The following is a 25,000-nucleotide window of genomic DNA, read 5'->3' on the forward strand; positions in this document are numbered from 1 at the left end:
CATCAACATGAAGCATTTAAAGGGTCGATTCACCCCCAAAAAGCTAATTTTCTCACTTAATGTTATGTTCATGCAGATAATTTCAGCTGCTTCTGAGACTTTGTAAATCTTGTAATTATCTATTAATCTGTCAACTAGAGCTGCGGTTAGTCGATTATATCGCCTGTATATAAAGATGGCCGACGCGTCTCCACTTCCTGCCTCTATGCAAACATGAAGCCAAAATATCTTCCTTCCGTGAGCGGCCATCTTGCTTGTGTGACGTCATTTGGAGCCAGAGTCAGTGCAGTAGAGTTTGAGAGCGGCTGTCACAGCTGTCAATCATGACCTCACACCTCCTTTTTATATCGTCAAATAACTAAAAACAAACTTATCAGAAAAATGACAAAAACATCAGCGTGATTAAAAATGACCTAAAATGACAGAAACCATCTTTGGGAAACATGTGTTTGACGTGATTTTTTTTTTTAGTTTGATTCACGTCCCATCCAATAACACGGAGGGGGCGGGGCTTATGACTGCTGTACTGCAGCAGCCAGCAGGGGGCGATCCAGATGTTTGCCTTTGATTTTGGGGAGCTGTGATGTCGTCTCTCTTTATATACAGTCAATGGTTGATTATCAAAATAGTTGACGATTACTTTTCTGATGATTAACAAACCAATTAATCGTTTCGAGCATTTTTTTTAAAGAAAAAAAGTCCAAATTCTCTGATTGCAGCTTCTTAAATGTGAATATTTTCACAGTAAACTGAAGATCTTTGAGTTGTGGACAAAACATTTGCTGACGTCATCTTGGACTTTAAGAAACACTGATCAATATTTTTCACCATTTTCTGACATTTTATGGACCAAACAACTAAATTATTGACAGATTAATTAATAATGAAGATAATCATTAGCTGCAGATCGACTGCTTCTGTAGATCGATGGATTGTTTAGTCAATATATAAATAAATGTATTGATGAATACTGATAACAACTTATCTCACTTTATATCTGTGTGGATCCTTCTGATTATTATAAAACTGGTTTCTTCTATTTTGTTGCAGAGATCTCCGTCACCACGAGGACCGCTTCCCCTCGACCACAACCTGGTCATCACTGTCGGCAACGAGCTGACCGGACCATCTGGCTCCGCCCCCCCACGCCATCATGAGAGGTACTTTCATAAAATGTCAGAAAACGGTGAAAAACGTTGATCAGTGTTTCCCAAAGATGACGTCAACTCAAAGTTTACTGTCACAGAGACTAAAGAAACCAGTTAATATTAATATTTACTGGTTGTTGATGTGTTGTTTCTGTGCAGAGATTACCGTCCTCGACCCGAGTATGAGCGCAGCCGCAGCAGGGGGCGGAGCCGCCCTCGCAGCCGGAGTCGAGAGCGAAGTCCAGACCGGATCCGGGCCAAGAGCCGGCCCCGCAGCCAGAGCCGGAGTCCGGACCGAAGCCGGGCCAAGAGCCGGGGCCGCAGCAAGAGCCGGAGTCCGGACCGGAGCCGGGCCAAGAGCCGGGGCCGCAGCAAGAGCCGGGCGAGGAGCAAGAGCCGGCCCCGCAGCCAGAGCCGCAGCCCGGACCGGAGCCGAGCCAAGAGCCGGGGCCGCAGCAAGAGCCGCCCTCACAGCAAGTCCAGATCCAGGTCCAGAGGGCGGAGCCGGGGGAGGAGCTACAGCAAAGCAGCCAGTCGCACCCGCAGTAAGAGCCGGAGGAGGAGTCGCAGCGTGAGCAGCAGCTCGAGCTCCAGCAGCCGCAGCACTGACGACAGCGACGAGAAGTCCAGGAGAGAGTTCAGGGAGCTGGACACGGCCCGGCGCAGGAAGGAGCTGGAGGAGATGCTGAGTCTGCCGACAAAATCCATCCTCAAGAAACGCAACGACTCCGAGGACTCGCCGTCTGTCAGGGTAGGATGCCGAACGCTGCAGACATCGGGGTTAAAAACACTCGCTGACCCCGACAGATCAGCTTCCACCTCTTATCAGACAGATCAGAGTGTCATTAAAATGTTGATTATATATATACACATGTACAGCTTCAGCACGGACTTAAAGGTAACAATAACTCACTAAGAGAAATATAAAAATATTGTCTACAAACCCAGAAGAAGTTAAATGTTTAAACAAAAACAGTAGAAGAAGAACTTTGTCTGAAACTGAATCATCATTAAATCAGCAAAACTCTCGACCCGTCATGTGTTTGTTCAGCGGTTTTAAGGGTTGAAACTTCTCAGTGATGTCGTTTAGATGAAACTTTAATGAAAGCAGAGTTTCTTCTGCTTGAATTTGAAAACAGTGAGACATCCTGTAAAATCCAGTTGTGAGTCAGAGAGCAGCATGTGTGAGAGAGACTCATGAACTCAAAAGACTTTGAGTTTGGTGTGATTGATGTAAACAAACGCTGAGAATTTTATCAGCTTTATAATCTGCGTCTGTTATCTGAGGATCTTTGTCACACGGAGGCGTCACTCTGGTGTCTTCCTGTGGTTTGTGTTTCAGAGCTCAGACTCTCCCAGAGGTCTGCAGGGCTCCAACATCTCCCGCGTGGCCGACCAGCTGCTGCAGGCCATGAAAGGCATGGAGCCTCACATGGTGGCGTCCATGCTGTCGGAGCTCCGGTCCGACCCGCAGATGGCTCAGCGCGCCGGTCTCGACGCCGAGTTCAAAGAGATCCTGAACCTGTTCGGTCCGGCGGCGGCGGCCGGGGCGGCCAAGGCTCCGGAGAAGACCGTGGACGACATCGACGACGAGGAGAAGTTCCTGTACGGAGACGCGGAGGAGCCCAAACCGCCGGCGCCGCCAGAGCCGCTGCGACACCACACGTTGGATCTGTACGCGGACGTGACGGAGGAGGCGCTGTATGGAGATTACCCGCCGCAGAAAGCCGTCCTCGCTCAGACATACGGCCTCCCCCAGGGGGCCTCGCCACACCTTCAGGCCCCTCCTACCAGAGGTGAGGTAGACATGAGGTACGCCAGTCGACCCACCATCAGCCCCGACCAGAACATTACGGTCCAGGTGTCGAACCCCGCCTACCCGCCGGGGACGGAGCCACTGGAGGAGAGCGAGCGGCAGGCGCTGGAGGAATACGAGAAAATCCAGGACTTGCTGCAGACCATCGGTCTGGACCTGGGTGTGGTCGAGATCAGCAAGATGGCCGCCAGGACCAAGGAGCGGCTCCATGGAAACAAGCCGCCTCCCAAGACGCCCACACGGCGCCAGCGGTACTCCTCCTGCAGCTCGGACGGCAGCCGGCACAGCCGCGGGCACAGGAGGCGGAGCCACAGCGGCAGCTCCAGCTGCAGCAGCAGCAGGAGTCGCAGCCGAGCCGGCAGCTGGAGCAGCGACGACGGCCGCAGGAAGAGCGGCGCCGTGGCTCCGCCCAAATCCCTCAAAGAGATGAAAGGCGGAGCCACGGTACCGCCGGCTCACAAAGAGCTGCCGCCACAAGCCCCAGAACCCAGCGCCATCCCCACCCACACCGGGGTGCCCATCCCCACATACCCCCCCTCACAGGTGCACAGCATGATGCCACCCAACTACCCGCCGCCGGGGTACAGCCAGTACGGGAACTACCTGCCCTACATGCACCAGCAGTGGCCGCCCATGTACCCGCCCCCCAGCATGACCCTGCCCCCCCAGACCGCCCCCGACGACTTCCCCCCCACAATGCCATACAAACCGCCCTACAATAAGCAGACCCCCGAGCCCGGGGTCAAAGGTCAGTCTGATCAGGGGGATGTTTTTTTACACACTTTGAGCCTGAGTCTGAATATCTGGAGTCGTCATGACAACAACTAAATAACAACATAGATCTGTTTACATGAAGTTAAACATCAGTTCACAACTGGTCTGATTGTGGAATGACGATGATGATGTCAGAATGAATCATGTCAGATTAGTTTTCCTGTGTTCCTATTGGCTGATGTTAAAGCCGATCATGTGTTGGTCTTCAGGTTTGATGAAGAGTTCGGTCCAGGACGGTGACAAAGGAAACTCTAAAGTCAGCAGCCATGAGAGGAGAGTGTCTGAGGAGCAGAACAACGAGAGCCAGAAGCAGAAGGTTTTTATTCCTGTTGTTCATGAAACAAACAGAAACATGAAAGCAGCTGCAGATCAACGCTGACGGTGTTTGTGTTCAGGTTCTGGAGGAAAGAGAGAAGCTGAAGCAGGACAGAGAGCTGAGGATGAAGAAGAAGGAGTATCTGATGAAGGAGCTGGAGAGACTCAGGAAGCAGCAAGGTTTGTTCACGTGCCGTCAGCAAGGAGCCAGCTGCTGGCGTCCAGATGTGTTGGTTGTTGTTTTTAACGTGTCGTGTGTTCTCAGGCGAGCTCCTGAGGAAGAAGCGCCGCGAGAAGGACGGCCACAAAGACCCTCTGCTGCAGAAGATCAGCCACCTGCAGGAGGACGTCATGACTCAGATCTCCAACCTGCGCAAAGAGCACGAGGCCGCCGAGAAGAAACGCAGCGAGATCGACAAGGTGGCGCTCATCCTGGGCCTGACGCCGTCCGACCGGCCGCGCAGGGCCGGCAAGCCGGTCGACGAGCAGGAGGACGCGTCGCCACCACAGAAGAAGAAACGGGAGCCGGAGAGGAGCCCCGAGGGACGGCAGGCGGTCGGCGGCTCCACGCTAAAGGTACAAACATCTACAGAGGAGGTAACACAGGAAATACCACTGAATTCACCCTCGATCAATACATGTGATCAGTTTCCAGCAACTAAAACACTGAATGTTCCTTTTTTCCATCGTTCTTCCCTCTGACGATGGACGACATCAAAGTCTGATTTTTTCCCTCCGCTGAGCTTTGATCTGTGTAATCTGGAGTCGATATTGATCATCTCAGACGTTCACAGTGGAGAGATATGATTGGCTGGAGATTCACGTTAAAAAACTGATCAGCACTGAGCACGTGCAGAACTCTGACAGTCTGAATTCAGTGGTATTCCCCTTTATTTATTTATTTATTTATTTATTTATTTATGTATTTGCTTGTTTGGTTCTTTTTCATGAGGAGCTTTTACATCATAGCTAGGGATCATCTCAGCTTTTATTCAGATTATTTAAAAACAGTTTTAAGTCTCATGTGGACTTAAATCAGAGCAGCTTTGTTTGTTAAAATGTTTTTAATCTGTATGTTTAAACAGAAGAAAGATCAGATTATGATCAGATTATGATCAGATTATGATCAGATTACATTACTGACTGTATCAGATTTAACTGTTTATTTAAAGTCTGTTTCAGCTGCTTTGATGTTTTCTTTTATTTTGATGCTTTTTTAATTGTATTTTATTGATTTTTGTGCACTTTTTAAACGCGTCTGTTCACCGTTCAGTCGATCCTAAAACGCACCCGTAGTCGTCCTCACTCGCCCAGTCTGACAGCTTCCCATCATGCACTGGGACAGACACGTGATTACATGCAGTGGATGTGCATCGAGTTTATTGATTGAAACTAATCCTGGAAGGTTTTCTTCTCTTATTACTGAACGTAAACAAAAAGACTTATTTCTTCTGATTTTGGTGCAAAGAAGCTTGAAATCCGTCAGTCATCTGCACGTTACACACTATTAGAATCGTTACATGTCGATTGGTCAATTAATTAATTGATTGATTAGTCGGCAGCTATTTTCATAATTTTTCAAGCAAAAAAGCAAAACATTCAGTGGTTCCAGTTTGTTAAACAGATCAATTAACAGTAAATTAATCAGCAGTTATTTTGATAATCAATTCATCTTTGAAGACTTTTGTTCTGGTAAAAATTTCAAACATTCACAGTTTCCAGCTTCATAATCGTGAAGATTTTCTGCTTTTCTTTGTTTGTGACTTGAGCTGCAACTATTAATCAATAAGTTGTCAACTGTTAGATCAATCACCAACTATTTGGATAATTAATTAATTTAATTTCTAAGAATGAAAAAGTCCAAATTCTCTGATTGCAGCTTGTTAAATGTGAATATTTACTGTGACAGTAAACTGAAGATCTTTGTGCACATTTGATGACGTCGTCATTTTTCACCATTTTCTGGACCAAACAACGAATCAATTAACGGAGAAAATAATCGAGGGATGAATCAATAATGAAACTGATTGTTAGTTGCAGCTCTGGTCATGTGATGTTGTGGACTGTTAAAGGATTGTTGTGGGAACTGTTTCCTGCCGTTTTTATGGATAAAACGATTAATTGATTAATTGAGAAAATATTCCACAGATTAATCAATAATGAAAATGATGATTAGTTGCAGTTTTAGTTACATGACAAGATTTTCTGGTCTTGTGGGGTTTTGAACATAGATAGCTCAGTAACTAGACGTCAGGGATGTAAACAGAAAGTTTTCACCTTTTTTATATTTCAAATTTTTCATCGTTCCGAGAAAAAAAAACCCACTTGAGGTTAAACTTAAAAGCGAATTAGAGTTTGCGATCAGTTAAAGAGCAACAGACTGTCGCGCTGACTGACGTCTTGGAGGCTGGAACACGCTGAAGGTAAGAAACTTTTTCAGTTTTCATATTTTGTGGAAGCAGAGAGAAAAAGCAACTCCGTCACTGTTTGTGTGAATCCCGACTGTGTCTCCCGCCATCTTGACTCTCCTCCATCTTTGTTTCTTAGCAGACCTCCTCGGCACCTTCGGCGTCTTCGTCGTCGTTGTCAAGAGCTTCGCCGGACAAGCCGCCTGCCAGCGCCCCGGCTCCGCCTCCGACCCCGCCCCCTGAGCCGTTCGAATACTATGACGCTGGAAACCACTGGTGCAAAAACTGTAACCTCACCTCTGGTTCCATGTTTGATTTTTTCACGCACTTGCACAGCAAAATTCACCGAAAGGTTTGTTTTATTACATATTGTAAAAAATATCTTTATTCATACATGTGTGTGTGTTTCATCTTCTGAGCTGAACGAGACGACGGCTTCTAGTTTCACAAACAACAAACCGGCCGTAACAACCGATGTTTCTATAAATTACACAAATATTATCTGAGAAAAATATCAATATCTCAACTCACTGTTGAGGAGCTACAACACAATCTGTGTTTTCATGTGATAAATGCAAAGTTTGATAAAGTCTCCCATATTACATATGAAAAAGAAGAAATATAGGTAACTTTAGGAATATTTAAGGAACATTATATTAATGTTAGAAATGATGTAAGTATGTTAAGCTCACTGTTAATTACAAGTCTCTTTAGAAGTATTACACAGGGTCTGAAGTATTGATCTGCATTATTAAACAAGCATGCTAACACTGATTTATCATTAAAAGTCTATAAATAGTTAATAAATGGTTTATAACGCAGCTGTCAGCTGATATAAGAGTTTATTAATGTATTAGTCGACAACTATATTTCCTCCTGTGGACACAAAGTGTTTGCTGCTGTATGAACATCATGTCATAAATGTTTTCTCTTGTTACAGTCGGCTTCAGCAGTGAAACTAGAGGCTGAATGTCTTCTTCTGCTTTTTGATGTAGAAATACAGTCAAAAGTTCAAAGGTTTTTCTTTATTTTTTACTGTTTTCTACATCGTAGAACAACACTGGAGACATCAAACTATAAAATATGGAAATATGTAGTAAACAGAAAATATTTTAGATTCCTCACAGTAGCCACTGTTTGCCTTGATGACACTGCTGGTGATGTCTGAACCAGCTTCAAATAACATTAAGAAAAACCATGATACGAGTAGTTGTCCAGATGTTTGACTGGTTCTGTAGTTGTGATGATATTCACACCTGCATTCTCTTTTACTTCCTCATTTCTTATATAACACGATTTCCTTCTGGTGCTCCACAGACGCTGGACCCGTACGACCGACCCTGGGCTTCCACTCCCACCAAAATCACCAAGAACATGCCGTCAGAAGAGAAGCTGACGAAACCCGCCAAAGGTACTTGTAATACACATTCAGCTGTTTCCTTAAAGTCATAGTGATGCTGCAGTTTTTTTCCCCAATGATCTCGGTGTCTGAGCCGTCTTCTGCTTCCAGGTGGAGCTCAGTCTGGATCTCTGCTGCAGTTTCTCTGTGTCTCATAATGAAAACAGTACTAACGAAGTGACAAAGACTCTCATCGAGCCGCAGAGGAGACTCCTGTCAGCACCTCCACTGTCAATTCAATCCTTGTTTTAAATGAAGGCTGCTGTAAATGTAAAGTCCTGCTTTAACTGTTGGAAAAGTGCTTTAACTGCTCGTTACAAGTGTTTGTCTGCTCGTTTACCAGAACATGTCTTCATTTAACTGCATCTCCAGTGGTGTCACTGAGCAGTTACAACACTTTTCCAACCGTTACTGCTCCGATATAACACCACTGAATTCTTCACCATGCATTTTTAAATAATATGTAAGCAGATGTTACCTCTTTAACCCTCTCCTGTCCTGACAGGTACTGCAAACGGAGGCGTTCCATCAGGTAAACATAATTGACAGTTTATTTTATCGCCACCTTTGGATTTAAAATGCGGTTACGTGTGTTTTGCTGCAGGTTCGGAGTTCCTGCTGCCCGTCAGAGGATTCTTCTGCCTGCTGTGTAAAGAGTTTTACGGAGACGCCATCTGTGCAGAAGAGCACGTCACCACCCATTCTCACAATGAGAAGTACAAGGTAGTAAAGTCTGGGAGGTTCAGGGTCATTTTTTCTGATTTAAAGGACAAGTTCACACTTTTTCAAGTGTCATTAAACCAACAGTCAGTCATCAAATGAACATTAAAGCTGTTTTTCTTGCTGTAATCATTCCTCCTGTTCATACTGACCATTAGAAGATCCCTTCATAATGACCTCACAATGGAAGCGATGGGGGACTAAGTCCACAGTCCTCCTTCTGAAGCTAATATGAAGCTTCAGCGTCCAAATGAGTCAAATCAAGTAGATATCTTTCAACGTTACAGTCTTTTTAGTGCCAAAGTTCCTCTTTTTGTTACTATACTTCCACCTGCAGCTCAACAGGGAAACACTGTCCGAGGAAACACAAAGAGGGAATTTGATGCTAAAAAGACTGTAAATGTGTCAGATATCCACTTGATATGACTAACTCAGACTGCTGAAGCTGAATAGAAGCTTCACAAAGACTTTTAAATGACTGTGTGGACACACTGTGGATTTTGGCCTCCATCACTTCCATTGTGTTTGTCCAGTCAGGTTTCGTGAGACTACCCCCATAACAGCCCATGAACTTACATAATTATTATTCAGCTTTTTTTGCCATATCATGTATTTTCGTTGCAGCCTGATAGCAAATGTTCTGATGTTTTGTCAAGCTATAAGAAAATCAAGAGAGGTCTTTGAATGATGCTGCGTTCATGATCTTATGGGATAGACGGTAGAGACGTAAAGATTTCATGTTTATGACTCATTCACTGACGACAAGGTTGTATGATTATGGAGTTAGTGTCCTATGGAATACATAACTCTATATACATTAAGTTTGGATTTAATTACCTTGAACACAAACTTTGGTTGCGACAAAGCGTCCATGTTTGTTTGGTTTTCAGGCACTTCAATGTCATTTGGCACAAAGTGTCTTAGTCGTAATTATGACTTGGACAGCATCTTGAACACTATTTAGAGAGTCAGAGTCAGAAAGTGGTAACTATGACTCGTGCTAGGGCTGCCCGGCTCTAGTTAAAAAATTATTATTATTATTATATTATTAGGAATTGATGTTTTTTTTCATTTGAAAAGAATTGTGGAAGAAAATCGGGATCTCAATTCTGTTTATTCAGATGAATCTAGAGCTGCTTTGTCTTCAGTGTCTCTCACACACATTAGGTTTATTTACATGATGTCCTGTCATTTTCTTCCTGTGCAGTTTGTCACATGCGTTTGGTTTGATGCTGTAGATCTCTCTGCTATTGCAAATCGTCGTCATGTAAGAACGAACAGGCATTTATCAAGATTACGATTTTCAAATTTTCATTTTCTAACCCTAACCCTAACCATGTGGAACTCCAACATCACATGAACGCAGCATCCCAATAAGAATTAGGAGTATTTTGTGCATAAGTTACATTCAGAATGAGATTTGTGTTTGTATGTCAGGCAGAAGTCTTGTTCATATATCGTCTTCACTGTCTTGTCCTTCTGTTTTAATGCCTCCTTCCCCAGAAACAAATGTATGAGAATCCACTGTACGAACAGAGGAGGAACTTGGATCGCCAGGCAGGACTGGCCATAGAGACGAGTGGAAAGAAACGCAAACACGATGACGAGGAGAAAGGCAGCAAAGACAAGGAGGAAAAGACCAAACACAAAAAGGAGAAAAAGGACAAGGAGAAAAAGAAGGAGGAGGATGATGATGGTCGGAAAGAGGAGAAATCCAAAGATAAAAAGGAGGAAGAGGAGGAAAAGCCGAAACTGGGCAAGAAGGAAGAGGATTTTAAAAATGCCAAGAGCAAGGGAGAGGAGAGTCCTTCTTACAGCAAGAAAGATGAAGATGAAAAATACAAATACAACAAGAAGGATGATAAATACCGGTACAGCCGAGAGGAAGAGGAGAGGGCTAAATACAGCAGAAGAGATGAGGAAGACAGATACAAATACAGCAAAGAAGAAGAATATCGATACCGGTATCGCAGGGAGGAAGATGACAGATATGACAACCGACCAAGATATGGCCCAAGAGACGATGATGACAAGTATAAATATGGTAAATATTCAGATACCAGGTCCAAGTATGACAGGGAGCGAGATGAAGGAAAACTTAAGGCTGAAAAGGAAGCTTTTAAAAAGCCTGAGCTCGGGAAACTGGAGGTCCACAAACAGCCTGAACCTCCGTCAAAACCCTACGACCCACCCAAAATCCTCTGTGGACCCAGTCCAGCCATGAGGGCAAAGCTCCGCAAGCAGAGCCTGGAGGCTGGCAAACCAGCACCCATGACCACAACACCCTCGTTCGGAAAGTTCACGTGGAAGAAGAGGGAGAACGTGCTGGCAAAGGAGGCGGAAAAAGTGGCCGCTGAGTTCATCAAGGAGGAGGAAGCGTCTGTGAAGCTGAATCCGGTCTCAGTGGAAGATTCTTTTGCAAAGTCTATGGCTGTCGCTAAGGAGATAGCTGAGAAGCTGTCAGGCCAGAGCAACATGCCTCCTCCCTGGGTGACCCAGGGCGCCAACCGGGGAAGAATCCGGCCCAACCTCCCTGCACCTGCTGCAGTCCTGAGGAAAACAGCCATGATGGGTAGACCTGCACCTCTGAATACCTTTCTCTCCATGAGACCCCAAAACACAGGTGCACTAGGGACTCCTCCCAAAGACTTCCCGATATTCACTGATCCTCTCACAAAGGCTCTAAACGCCCAGAACGCACTGCTGGAAACTAAACCTGTGCCGCCAGTTGGTAAACCTGGTCCATTCGAGGCTGTGCCTGCACTGCCGGTGTCTAAACCTGTGCCATTTGAGGTTAAACCTGCGCCACCGGTGTCTAAACCTGCCCCAGTGGAGGTTAAACCTGCCCCAGTGGAGGTTAAACCTGCGCCACCGGTGTCTAAACCTGCCCCAACAGAGGTTAAACCTGCCCCAGTGGAGGCTGCCTCTGCTCCATCTGAAACCACCCCTGCTCCATCTGAGGCTAAACCTGCACAATCAACAATGATAAAGATAGTGTCTGATGTGGCCGCTCCCGGCGTCCCGGAGAGCGAGCAGACCCGTACGGTGTTTGTCAAGCCTCCACCTTTCATGAACATGGGCGATGGAGCTCAGAGGTCTGAGAAACTGAAGAGTAACCTGGCTGCAGCCAAAGCCCAGGACTTATTTGGCATCTTCTACAGTAGTGTCAGCCAGTCAGGCACTTCCTCCATCACCAAACCAGTGACGGTGGATGCCAGCCAGTCAGGCACTCCCTCCATCACCAAACCAGTAACGGTGGATGCCAGCCAGTCAGGCACTTCCTCCATCACCAAACCAGTAACGGTGGATGCCAGCCAGTCAGGTACTTCCTCCATCACCAAACCAGTAACGGTGGATGCTAGCCAGTCAGGCATTTCCTCCATAACCAAACCAGTAATCACAGACGCCAGCCAGTCAGGCACTTCCTCCATCACCAAACCAGTAATCGCAGACGCCAGCCAGTCAGGCACTTCCTCTATCACCAAACCAGTAATGGCAGACACCAGAGCTGATTGGAGTGGCACCAATAAAAGTACAGTTGTAGCCCATCAAGCATCAATACCACAACCCCAGGCCCAGCCTAAAACCCAGCCCCAACCTCCAACTGAGGTTCATACGTCTCCACGACCAGACTCAAACAATTCACCATCAAGTACACAAACTCAGTCAAAATTAGACATTCAGATTGCATCAGTTTGGTCCATGCAGCCTGTCCCAGCTCCAACACCTGAGGAGGCTCCATTCAAACCTACTTCACAAACTTCAACTCCGTCTGAGGCTCAGAGTGTCCCTCAAAACCAGTCCCAGACTCCTAAATTTGAGTCCCAAATTGCCCCACAAACTGAGCCTGCCAAGCTGGAACCAACATCACAAACTCATCCCAAACTGGTTCCTCAAATTCAGACAGAACCACAATCTGAACCCCAACCAGACCAGGACACTCAGCCCCAGGGTCTTCCAGAGTCCCTCTCTGACACAGCTCCAGTAACCGAACTTGAATCCAAGCCAGGTCCCAAAACTAGAGGCAAAATGACTCCTACAAAGAGAACCCCTCCTGCCTCTGGCCCTGTCCGACAAACCCGATCCCAAACCAGATACCAGACCCGGCGGCAGCAGGCCCAGCAGAGCCAGTCCGAACCAGAACCTGAGCTGGCTTCAGGAGACTCTGATTCGGCAGCTTCAGACCCAAAGGGGTTTGAGACGTCAGATCATGGCTCTGGGTTGCATGTAGAGGAGGGGAAACCCAGCGAGGATGACTCTCAAATGATGGAAATCACCCCTGAGACCCTGGGCCTTCCCTCTGACATGACCTCCCTGAACTTTGACTACGATTTTAACTTTGAGTAGGAGCTGACTGGACTCTGAATGTGGGGAGGTATATCTCTAGGAAGTTCAGAGGATCATAAGCCACAGTCATTTATTAACATTGGACTTGAAGGCAGCTGGAAGTAACGAGAGACACTTGAGATGATAGACTTGACACTTTCAAAACATTGACCTTCATCTGTTTAAAAGACCAGTTTAATGTTTTGGTAAATCCTCTTTTCTGTCTTCTACAGAGTCCAATAAGAAGATGGGTATCAGTTTCATCTCGGTTGTTCAGCACAAAGATAGATAGGTTCAGGTTGTGCCTAGCCCTGCTCAGCACATAGTAGTATACTTTTCTTAACATCAAAAAATTCCCTTGAAGGACAAAAACCAACAACAAATGTCTGAATATTTGTTAAAAACTGATGACTTTATTCTGCTGACAAGTACCAGCCTGATTAAAGTTAATGCCTTCATACCAAAGACCTCCATAGTAGGCCAAAAGCTATTAACACATTTTGAGTGACATATTCCTTCATTACAGTTAACTGTTCAGTCTGGTTGTTTTTTTAAATCATTTCAGCTCATAAAACTAGCAAAGCAGAATCAAACTATACTAGTTTATTATACTATAATAAACAGTTTGGCTCTTCACTGTGCTTGTAACTGATTTTGAATGACAATGTGAAGCCAGAGCACCACCACTACACTACACTACCACTCACCATCCAGGTCCAACATTTTATACAAAGCTCCATTCCTGCTAGTTTAAATAATTACTGTCGATAAAGTTTAGTTCGAAGAGGATTTTTAAGTTCTTTTCTCCTCTGCTCTGTCGATGTCTCTCAGCTCAGAGCTCATTGGTTTCCTCTGAAGACTTTAAAATCACAAATACTCTCATGTTTAAAAAGGTTCAGTAATTTCCTAAAACAGCTGGTCACTAGTTTTTATCAAACAAACAGGAAGAAAAAGCACATTTGTTGGCGAGTATTTTCAACCGCGGATGAATCTACATTTGGTGCTGTATTGAGTATTTCTAGCTGCAGGACGGTGTGTGTGTGTGAGAGAGACTGAATCAAAATAAAGTACAGTGTGTGTGTTTGAAGGAACATAATGTGGCTCATTGACGTGTTTTTAATAGTTTTTGGACAACAGAGGTCTGCGGCACAGTTACACTGTTAGTAGATCAGTTCATCATTGGTTTGGAGCTGCACATGAAGAAAAATATAGAATATCAGCAGCCTTCTGGTTCTGTAATTTTTGGATAATAATGGAGCTCTATGGTACAGAACGGGGCTGTTTGGTCCCCTTAGTTCAGTGCTTCTCAACCTTGGGGTTGAGACCCCTCACAGGGTCGCAGGACAACTAAAAGGAAAGGAGGATATTTTTTTCAGACATTTCTCTAATCTTATATTTCTAATACTTCTTTTTTAAAAAATGACTTTTTGGTTGAGTGGGTTGTAAACATAAGACAGCGACTGTTGTGGACTTTATTTTTGTATTATATGTGAACATTTGGCTCCACAGACGATACTTGTTGGAATAAACTCCTTGTTTGGTTTCAGCCTCTTTAGGGAAATTTTAGTTAATGATAAAACGCACAAAGATGAAACTGATGTCCACTTCTCATTTGACTCTGGAGATGACTGAATAAGAGGAGTTTCTAAAATGTCGGACTGTTCCTTTAAAGATAACCGCTATTTGTGTCGCACCTTTTCTCCTTCTCCTCCTGAAGGTAACGTACTGTACACTGTTTGTTGTTTTTCTTGTTTTCTATTCCAGTTCAGAGTCACGAGTCTGTTCCTTCTGTTTATTTTCTCCTCGAGGTGTTTTTGATTCGGGGACAAGAGTTCTGAAAGTTCTGAGCTGGTTAAGTAAAACCGGCAGCACGGACCAACGACGGCTCGGTTCGTTAGAGAGCTGTAGCAGCGACATCCAGGAATGGATTCCTATAAAACTGCACCAGGTTTCCTCCCTTCATTGTGTTTGATGCACTGATCTGCGCTCAGTGTCACTGTGTTTGGGTCACAATAGAAACCAACTGCTTGTCCTATAAAACTTGTTGCTGTAAGTAGAGTTTTAATAAAAGCTAGTGAGGATATAAACAGCAGGTCTGTGTGTTGTGATCTTTATGTAAAGACTTCAGAGTGTTTGAGGATCATTAGTAAAGATGCTTTTAATTATTTCTTTAGAAAATAGTTCTTTGATGATTATAATGAAACTTTCCTATTCTTTAATGGTCTCGACAAGACATTTGAGGACGTCATCTTGAACTTTGGGAAACACTGATTCACATTTTCCACCATTTTCTGACATTTTATGGACCAAACAACTAATTGATTGATCAAGACAGTAATCAACAGATTCATTGCTAATGAAAATAATCATTAGGCCTAGACAGTAGAGTTTACAGGAGTGTGCAATATGGATAAAATCTAATAGCACAGTAAATATATATTTAAGAGTTTGAAATACAGTATTCTGCAAAATGAATTATTTAAAGGGAAGAGTTCACATGAATCAACACTAACATTTTAACATCAGTGAAAACGTGCTCAACAGCTAATTTGCACCTGTAATCCCGACTCCACTTACAGAGCAGAATTTCACTTGAAATAAGTTGGAGGAGAAAATGTACCACAATTTTTTGTCCTGAAAATCTTAAATTCAAGTGATATTATTATTTATTATTATTGTTATAATTAAAACTAAAATAATAATTTTGGGGGAAACAAGGCCAACAACAGTATTCAGGGATGGGATTTTTCTGGGGTTTTTTTTTTGGAGGGGTATGAGTTCGGAGCTGTTAAACACCAGGAAATAGTCATCGCCAGGATGTTTAGCTTGCCTGTAATTCAGCAGAAAATAAGCAGCCATGTGTGTCTGAGCGGCAGTGTGCAGGCAGAGTTAGCGACGGCCACATCTGTTGATCCCCGCAGGACTCCACTCAGATCTGGACTGTTTAGAGAAGGTTTATGGTTTGTTTGCTGTTTGACAGGCTGGTAGGAGGCTCAGTTTTCTGCGATTGTAGCTGATCCGTAAGTTAACAGTCTGAACTCAGCAGAGTTTTCTCTGACGGAGCTGAAAGTTTAATGCAGTTTGTGGTCCTGCTGTTTATCATCGACACTGTGAGGACATGAGTTTAAACCTCCAGACTGACAGATGTTGCAGATTTAGAAAGAATTCAGGCTGAAATAAAGTTACTTTTCTGTTTGTAAACAGTGAGATCGATAAGTCAGAGATTACGGTGAACCTTGGTACAAATAGTTTGTCTTTAATCATTTATGGTCTCAAAGTTTGAGATTTTGAACTTTTCAAATGATGATCAGTATGTGTGTGCTCATAAATCATCCTTTAAATCTGTCCAAAACTCTGCCGGAGGCAAGTTTGTAAATGTGTAGAAAATATTTGTAGTTGTAGAAAAAAATAATGTCCAAATAAAATTTTGTGCACAAGTAATATAAACAAGGAGGTTTCACAAACACAGAGTGCTTTTAACGTGTTAGAGCTGAAACAAGTAGTCGAGTAATCAATTAGTTGATTGACAGAATTAATTATCAATTAATTTAAGTTACTTTCTGAGTAAAAATGCCAAAAGTTTGCAGATTCTATCTTCTCCAGTTTGAGGATTCGATGCTTTCTTCTGTTTTTGTATTGTAAACATTATTCTTATTATTATTTTTCACTGTTGGTCGAACAAAACGACATTCAAACACGTCACTTTGGACTCGTAGAAAAGTGAGATGGACATTTTTAGCTGATTTCTGTCCCCGTACAGACTCAACAACTAATAATATAATCAAGAATATAATCATCATTGATTAATCTGACAATTCATCATTTGGTCTGTAAAGTGTCAGAAAACTGTCCAAAGTGACTTTTTCAATCTGCTTGTTTTGTCCAACTGACAGAAAACCAAAAATGTATCATTTATGATGCTTTAACACAACAGAAAAGCAACAATCAGCTTTGGGAACCTGAATCTATCAATATACTTCATAAATGATTTACACGGTTAAGTATGTGGGGCCGCGTCGTGCTCTGTGCCAATCACATGTCTGAGTATTTAAGGAAGTGACATCAATACAGAGCTCAGCTGATATGATGATGTCATGTGTTTGTCTACCATCAGGCGATCTGTTAAATTCTTTATAACAGATTACACGTGCAGCAGCGTTAGATCGATTCAGTTTGAGTCTGCAGAGAAGGTAAGTCTGTACAAACACCAGTACTGACCGAACACTGTCTGTATAAACACCAGTACTGACCAAACACTGTCTGTACAAACACCAGTACTGACACAAACACCAGTACTGACCGAACGCTGTCTGTACAAACACCAGTACTGACCGAACGCTGTCTGTACAAACACCAGTACTGACCGAACGCTGTCTGTACAAACACCAGTACTGACCGAACGCTGTCTGTACAAACACCAGTACTGACCGAACGCTGTCTGTACAAACACCAGTACTGACCGAACACTGTCTGTACAAACACCAGTACTGACCGAACACTGTCTGTATAAACACCAGTACTGACCGAACACTGTCTGTACAAACACCAGTACTGACCAAACATTGTCTGTACAAACACCAGTACTGACCAAACATTGTCTGTATAAACACCAGTACTGACCGAACACTGTCTGTACAAACACCAGTACTGACCAAACATTGTCTGTACAAACACCAGTACTGACCAAACATTGTCTGTACAAACACCAGTACTGACCAAACATTGTCTGTACAAACACCAGTACTGACACAAACACCAGTACTGACTGAACGCTGTCTGTACAAATACCAGTACTGACCGAACACTGTCTGTACAAACACCAGTCCTGACCGAACGCTGTCTGTACAAACATCAGTACTGACTGAACACTGTCTGTATAAACACCAGTACTGACTGAACACTGTGTTTGTTATATAACTTGTTTCTCATCCACCTCTAATGTAGCTGCTGTAATTTTTTATCTTTTAGGATCAATAAATAAATAATAGAAAATGTGTTTCTATGCAGTAAAGAAACGTGTTGTTCTGCTGTTGTACTGCAGGTGTTTGTTTTATTGATCCTGATATTAAAGAAACAAATCGTGCTGAAGCTCAAAGGTGACAGAGTCATTTGGAGGTTTAAGTGTGATGGTGATGTGTTTTTTTTCTTCAGCTGATGAAGCAACAACAACAAACATTATAAGTCTGATGAGACGAGTCTGAAAGTACAAATGTAAAAGTTTTTGTTGCTGCTGGTGACAGAAGATTGCTGAGTCAACACATCCTGTTGTAGATACAGAAACTCAGCTGTTAATATTTTACAGGAATTAATGAAAGAAAATGTTTCACAGTTGTATGTGATGTGATGGAAAAATAAAGTTGAATTTAACTCAGTTTGTCATGTTTCTGTCATTAAAAGACGAGTTCACAGTGTTTCACGTGTTTTAAACCAACAGTCAGTCTTCAAATGAACATTAAAGCTGTGTTTCTTGCTGTAATCATTCCTCCTGTTCATACTGACCATTAGAAGATCCCTTCATAATGACCTTACAATGGAAGTGATGGAGGACAAAATCCACAGTCTGAAGCTAATATGAAGCTTCAGCGTCCAAATGAGTCAAATCAAGTAGATATCTTTCAACGTTACAGTCTTTTTAGTGCCAAAGTTCCTCTTTTTGTTACTATACTTCCACCTGCAGCTCAACAGGGAAACACTGTCCGAGGAAACACAAAGAGGGAATTTGATGCTAAAAAGACTGTAAATGTGTCAGATATCCACTTGATATGACTAACTCAGACTGCTGAAGCTGAATAGAAGCTTCACACAGACTTTTAAATGACTGTGTGGACACACTGTGGATTTTGGCCTCCATCACTTCCATTGAAAGCACATTTGAAGGATCTTTTAATATCCAGTATGAACAGGAGGAATGATTACAGACACCTGACTGCTGGTTTAACACACTGGAAACACTGGAAACACTGGGAACTGGTTCTTTAAGTAAAGGGTGTGAGTTCTTCCTCCATCACTGACTGAACAACAGTAACACAGATACAGAGTGATGGCTTCAGTCTGCTAAACAGATCTGAGATGATGAAGAGGAGATGCTCTGATCAAAGAGGAGGAGGAGGAGGAGGAGTGAAGGTCAGCAGGTCAGTGAGCTGCTGACAGACACACACACACACACACTCCCTGTGGCTCTTTAAAGGTACATCTTGTTTTTTAGTTTATGCTTCTTTATAATTATTTATGCTATTTTAACATGTTTGGGTTATTTAACTTCTGCATTACAAACCTCTCACTTTAAAGTTTATAGTTTTTAGTTTATCTTTTATATCTATGGTACTTTGTGTATTTTAAAATGTCCATACATACAGTTGTGCTCATAAGTTTACATACCCTGGTAGAATTTGTGAAATATCAGCCATATTTTGGAAAAAATGACTGATCATGCTGAAAACTTTTGTTTTATTTAGGGACAATGGTCAAGTGAAGCCATTTATTTTCACATAATTGTTTTTGCCCTTTTTACATCATAACTGAAATCACCAAAATGGCCCTGATCAAACGTTTACACACCCTTGAATGTTTGACCTGATAATAAACACAGAAGTTGACACACACAGGTTTAAATGGATATGAAAGGTAAGTTTCCACACCTGTGACTTGTTTGACTGTAATTAGTGTCTGTGTATAAATAGTCAATGAATTTCTGCACATTTCATCCAGCGCTGCTCTGACTTTACTGGATACGGAGCCATGACGAAAGCAAAAGAAAAGGGAGTTGAACTTTATAAACCAGTAAAAGGATATAAAAAGATATCCAAAGATTTGAAAATGCCAATCAGTAGTGTTGAAGCTCTGATGAAGACGTGGAAAATGAAGGGTTCTGTTGATACCAAGCCACAGTCAGGTAGAACAACAAAGATTTCAGTCACAACTGTCAGAAAAATTGTTCAGATTGCAAAGAAAAACCCAAATAGAACTTCAGCTGAAAGTTGCATGTGGCTGTTTCAAGATGAACAATAAGGAGGTACTTGAACAAAAATGAGCTGTGCGGTCAAGTTGCCAGAAAAAAGCTGTTACAGTGCCAACGCTACAAAACATCCTGCTAACAATCTGCCAAACAGCAACTACACAAGCCTCAAAACTCCTGCAACAAAGTTATTTGGAGTGATGAGACCAAAATGGAACTTTATGGTCACAACTACAGACGTCTTACAGATTCTGCCAGGGTTTATAAACTTATGAGCACAACTGTTGTTTTTTGTTTTTCAGAGCTGAAGCTACAAGAGACGAGATTATTGATGAGTTTGAAATAAAATTGATGTTGATATTCCTTCACTGTGTTGTTCAATAAAAATATTCTGTAAAAAAGAAATGGACCAAAAAAACTGAAATAACACATTTAACAAACAACTGTAGTTCCCAAAAATGTTTAACTGCTCCTTTAAGATACGACCATAAAATTTGAATTTAACACATTAACATCAATGTAAAAATACTCCATTACAAGTAAAAGTACATAAGTATTATGAGCTTGATGTAGTTAAAGTATTGCAGTAAAAGTACATAAGTATTATGAGCTTGATGTAGTTAAAGTATTGCAGTAAAAGTACATAAGTATTATGAGCTTGATGTAGTTAAAGTATTGCAGTAAAAGTACATAAGTATTATGAGCTTGATGTAGTTAAAGTATTGCAGTAAAAGTACATAAGTATTATGAGCTTGATGTAGTTAAAGTATTGCAGTAAAAGTAGTGGTTTGGTCCCTCTGACTGATATATTATTATATATGACATCATTAGATTATTAATAGTGAAGCATCAGTGTTAGAGCAGCATGTTACTGTTGTAGCTGCTGGAGGTGGAGCTAGTTTACACTACTTTATATACAGTTAGCTAGTTTAGTCCAGTGGTTCCCAACCTAGGGGTCGGGCCCCTCCAAAGGGTCAGCAGATAAATCTGAGGGGTGGTGAGATGATTAATGGGAGAGGAAGGTGAGGTGAGTTTATTTGTACAGGACGTTTCAACAACAAGACAATTCAAAGTTCTTCACATAAAACATAAAAGACATCGAGACAAAATGTAAAAGAAACACATAATAAAAAGACATTTAAATACAATTAAAAAGAGTTATTTAAGAGTTAAGAGACTAGAAAATAAAAAATAAGCTAAAATAGAGTAAAACAGATAAAACAGGAGAATAAAAGTTACAGTGCAGTGCAAGAAGTGAATCTGGCATGGTAACGCTGGTGCTGCACAGAAGGACTCGCTCAGCAAAATTGTGAGTATTTCTGGAAAAATAAACAGCACTAAGAAAGAAAACCTTACCCACATCTACAAGACCCGGACCCTCTCAAAGACTGGAAACCTGCTACTTCACCTGTTCAAAAGGTCAGCATTACGGCCTTTAAATGATGCTGCAGCGCCTCCTTGTGGACAAATAAATGAGCCTGTTTCAGTAGGTTCATTTCTGCTCCACCATGTAATTAAATACCAATTAAGGCCTTAGCCAATCAGGGAAGGACACCAATACCGCTGCGTCCTGCTCTGTAGCAGCCGGTGTGTTGCTGATAGTTCACCACATCAAAGTGGGTTGCCTTGTTGGTGGGATATATTTCATCTCCTTTCCAGTAATTCCAGCCTGGATTCTTTCTGTGAAGAGACTTTTGTGGACTGAGAGATCCTGTGCATCCATGAGACTGTAAGTCTTAAATCATTCTGTTGACAGGTTGAAGAATATTACTGTTGTTGTTATTTCCTGTCTGTTAAAATCCATGACCTTGGTAAGTTAATGTGCTCTGTGCATAATTCACATTTATTTCATTTAGAATGTGTGTGGATCAATTCAGCTTATTGATTATCACCTTTCTGACAATGTCAACAGAAACTGTAAATGTAAAAGCTTCATAAATGTAGAATATATGGCAGAGCTGTTGTATTGGATCGCATTAGATTGCACAGGTGTTCCTAATAAAGTGAGTGTGTGTGTGTGGTAGTTAATAAAGCACCAGTTGAGGATATCTTCTTCTCCAGTTCTTACCAGACTATCTGTGGTGAAATAATAGGACGTCTTAAGCTTGGGCTCACATAACCAACACCTTCTCCATCACACACCCACAACACCCTGTTCAGTGAACTTTAGCCCCTCCCATCAGACCCACGTCTTCAGGCCCCCAGCTGCAAAGGTAACGGAGTAGGTCATGGGCATGGTCATTAGGCATGAGGAGTGAGATGGTTAGGGTTAGGGGTCGGGGGGTTGTGTAGTAAGTAGTAGTACTGTGCGTCCGCAGACAGACTCTTCTCAAAGTAACAGAGTGAGGAATTCCTTTATCCCATCAGCCATCGCTCTCTATAACACACAGCAGCACAAGGAGGGCGGGTGTGTATGTGTTGCACATACAAACTGCTCACAGCAGTACTGTAGTCAGTGCTGCACAGTGGAAAGTATGGTATTGTGTATATTTCTGGGCTGCATTGTGTTTTCTCTCACATTGAATCTTTGTTCTCCAGGAGCACTGCTGGACGCTGCTGTGTAGTAGTTTAGTGTATTTATGAAGGATGTGTGCCATGTGTGGACTATGTCTTGGATTGCTTTTTTCTTCTTAGTGTGTGTGTTTCTTTTATCGTGCTAAGTTTTGGACAAACACTGCAAACCAATTTCACTCTTAATCTTAATTTTTCTCTATTTTTTGACATTTGATAGACAAAGTGATGAATAGAGACATCTCTAACTAGATTTACTCTCCTCTCCTCACATGTTTTAAAATGTCTGTTTTCATGTATTTATTTCTCCTTGTTGTGTGTGTTCAGTCTGTATGGGTTGCTGTTTTCTTGTATAGTCACTTGGTGGCGCTGTTTCCTTGTTTGTATATTTCACCTGATTTCAGCAATAAAGTGAAGGAATAAAGAAAACACAGACAATCTAAAGTTTCCTGGAAAGAACCAAGTACTTTATCACTAATTTATAGGTTAAATAAAGACAGTGTTCAGTTGGTTCACTTCCAATGAATGAATTCCAGTTGCTAAGCTAGCATAAGCTAAAGTCTTTTAGTCAGTTCACAGCAGGTCAGACAAACATGCAAACATGTTTCATCTACAGAAAAACATACAATTCAACATATATGAGAATAAAGTTTCCAATAATAAATGACTGATGAATAAATATGAACTCAGGTGGAAATGGAAATCTATAAATAGACCAAATTACACAGACAATTCTTCCCTGGAAACTTTGAAGAAATTAATGAGAAATTATAAGAATAATGGAGCTTTAAAATAAAACGTAATCAAAAACTCAGATGGCGTCCTGGTGGTCCAGTGGTTCGTCAAAAACATCTAACAGATCCACAGAAACAAAACAAAGAACACAGATTCAATCAAATATGCTTCATTTATACACAAAGACAGAAAAAATAACTACAATAAAAATAGATGTTATACATGAAGCTGAAGCTTGACACAGAATAAAAACACTGCAAGTTCATTTATTTCCACAGATGTTTATTAGAATTTGGTCTTTGTTTCCCACCATCATCATCCCACCACCCTCCCTTCACAAGTCTATAAAACTTCTCAAAACCAACGTTACACAATGTTTTACACAAAACTAACACACACATACAGGAAGAAAATAAACCAGTAAAACACACATTAGATTCACATTTAAGATGTACAGCATATAAAACAAAAATAATCAGTGGATCAGTGGATAAAATGAGTTTGAAGTTGTGATTTAAAGGAAGATAATGACTTATCAGACTGAGCTCCTCAAACAGGTTGATCCAGAGCCCTGACAGCAAAGACCAGGACCCATATTTATCTGTGCTGATAATCAGCACTAATTCATTTCCCACCACTCAGTGTCAACTTATAGAAAAACAAGCTGCATTCATGCAAATCCTGACTTTATTGATTTAATGATTCATCAGTTTTAAGCTGCTGATGGCAGAGATATATTTCAAAGAGCTGTAAGGACACATAAGTCAACAGGAGGTTTACTTGGAGATGAGTTGGACAGTGGAGAAGATACATTTCATGTTTTTAATGAAGTTGTGTCCACAGTCCGTTTGCATCATTATCACTGTGTGCAGTGTTGTACAATACATGCAAGATGCTGCACTAATGTAGAAAACAAGATGTAAAGGATGTGATTGGATAGAGCTGAATCACATGATCTCACCTACAAGTTTAAATTATATAGTTATTGTTAAAGCCACCTGATTGGCTGACCAGTGTTTACTTACAGCCTGATGCAAATGACTTGTTAAATATCGTTATGAGATATAAACTATTCATTGTGACATCATATGTTTGCATATAAAAGCTAGATACCTTTAATATTTACACACAGAGCAACTCTGAAATGTCATCTGGAGCCATGAAGAGTCTTTAAAAGTAATCAATCAAATCTTTACAATCAATCCTAAAACAAACAGGTAACCAGTGAAGTGATGATAGAAATGGAGTAAAATGATCTCTTTTCCTGCTTTTAGTTCAAAGTCTGACAGCAGCAGTGTTCTGTGCTGGTTTTATACATATTATTTGAATATGTTTTAATGGTGAAAACAGGACTGGACGAGCTGCTGATATGATCATCAAAACTTAGACTGGAATCAAAAAATACAAAGGTTTTCACCACAGAACCAAGATATGATTTGACCTGCATGCAGGTTTTCTGGACCAATGATAAATTCTTTCACAATTGAACTGAATGAAATTTGTGGACATCCAATCTGTCACATCTGTCACATCTGGGTCCGTATTTATCAAGCGTCTCAGAGCAGGAAATCACTCCTAACTGGCCAAAAATGATCAGAGTGACGCATCTCTGCTTCTACTTTTAGGAGAAAAAGCCTTTTATCAACTTTCCAAACTTGGTAAATGATTCGTATCTCTGCCAATATTTAGGAGCTGCAGGAGATGGAGTTCAGGCAGAGATATTCCCTGAGAGGAGAGATGTTTTGGGAACGCTTGATGACACTGAGCTTATTAAAAGATTGTTTGGACTAAAACAGAATCATTAGTGAGACTGACTTTGTGTGTGATGCAGAGGAGAACACATGATGTTTCTACACAACATCATTTAAATAAATACAGAACGTCCTCACAATG

General features: G+C 41.9%; 2 protein-coding genes across 3 annotated transcripts in view; both read left to right on the forward strand.

Moving 5' to 3' along the window:
• znf318 (zinc finger protein 318) overlaps window positions 1-14,998 on the forward strand; it is a 16,379-nt gene extending 1,381 nt beyond the window's left edge. Inside the window, exons 2-11 of one of the 2 annotated variants that reach the window (XM_042432414.1) lie at window positions 1,051-1,160; window positions 1,308-1,899; window positions 2,491-3,712; window positions 3,948-4,054; window positions 4,134-4,233; window positions 4,319-4,629; window positions 6,604-6,813; window positions 7,779-7,872; window positions 8,465-8,583; window positions 10,084-14,998. In XM_042432414.1, the coding sequence (XP_042288348.1) occupies window positions 1,051-1,160; window positions 1,308-1,899; window positions 2,491-3,712; window positions 3,948-4,054; window positions 4,134-4,233; window positions 4,319-4,629; window positions 6,604-6,813; window positions 7,779-7,872; window positions 8,465-8,583; window positions 10,084-12,927 (5,709 nt within the window). In that variant the 3' untranslated portion in view covers window positions 12,928-14,998. Of the gene's footprint in view, window positions 1-1,050; window positions 1,161-1,307; window positions 1,900-2,490; window positions 3,713-3,947; window positions 4,055-4,133; window positions 4,234-4,318; window positions 4,630-6,600; window positions 6,814-7,778; window positions 7,873-8,464; window positions 8,584-10,083 lie in introns of both variants that reach the window. The other variant, XM_042432413.1, reaches the window with a different exon arrangement.
• Window positions 1-25,000, forward strand: part of LOC121911176 — a 374,983-nt gene that overhangs the window by 303,319 nt on the left and 46,664 nt on the right. The window lies entirely within an intron of this gene.

This window comes from Thunnus maccoyii, chromosome 14 (assembly GCF_910596095.1).
Source record: "Thunnus maccoyii chromosome 14, fThuMac1.1, whole genome shotgun sequence".
Classification (NCBI taxonomy): domain Eukaryota; kingdom Metazoa; phylum Chordata; class Actinopteri; order Scombriformes; family Scombridae; genus Thunnus; species Thunnus maccoyii.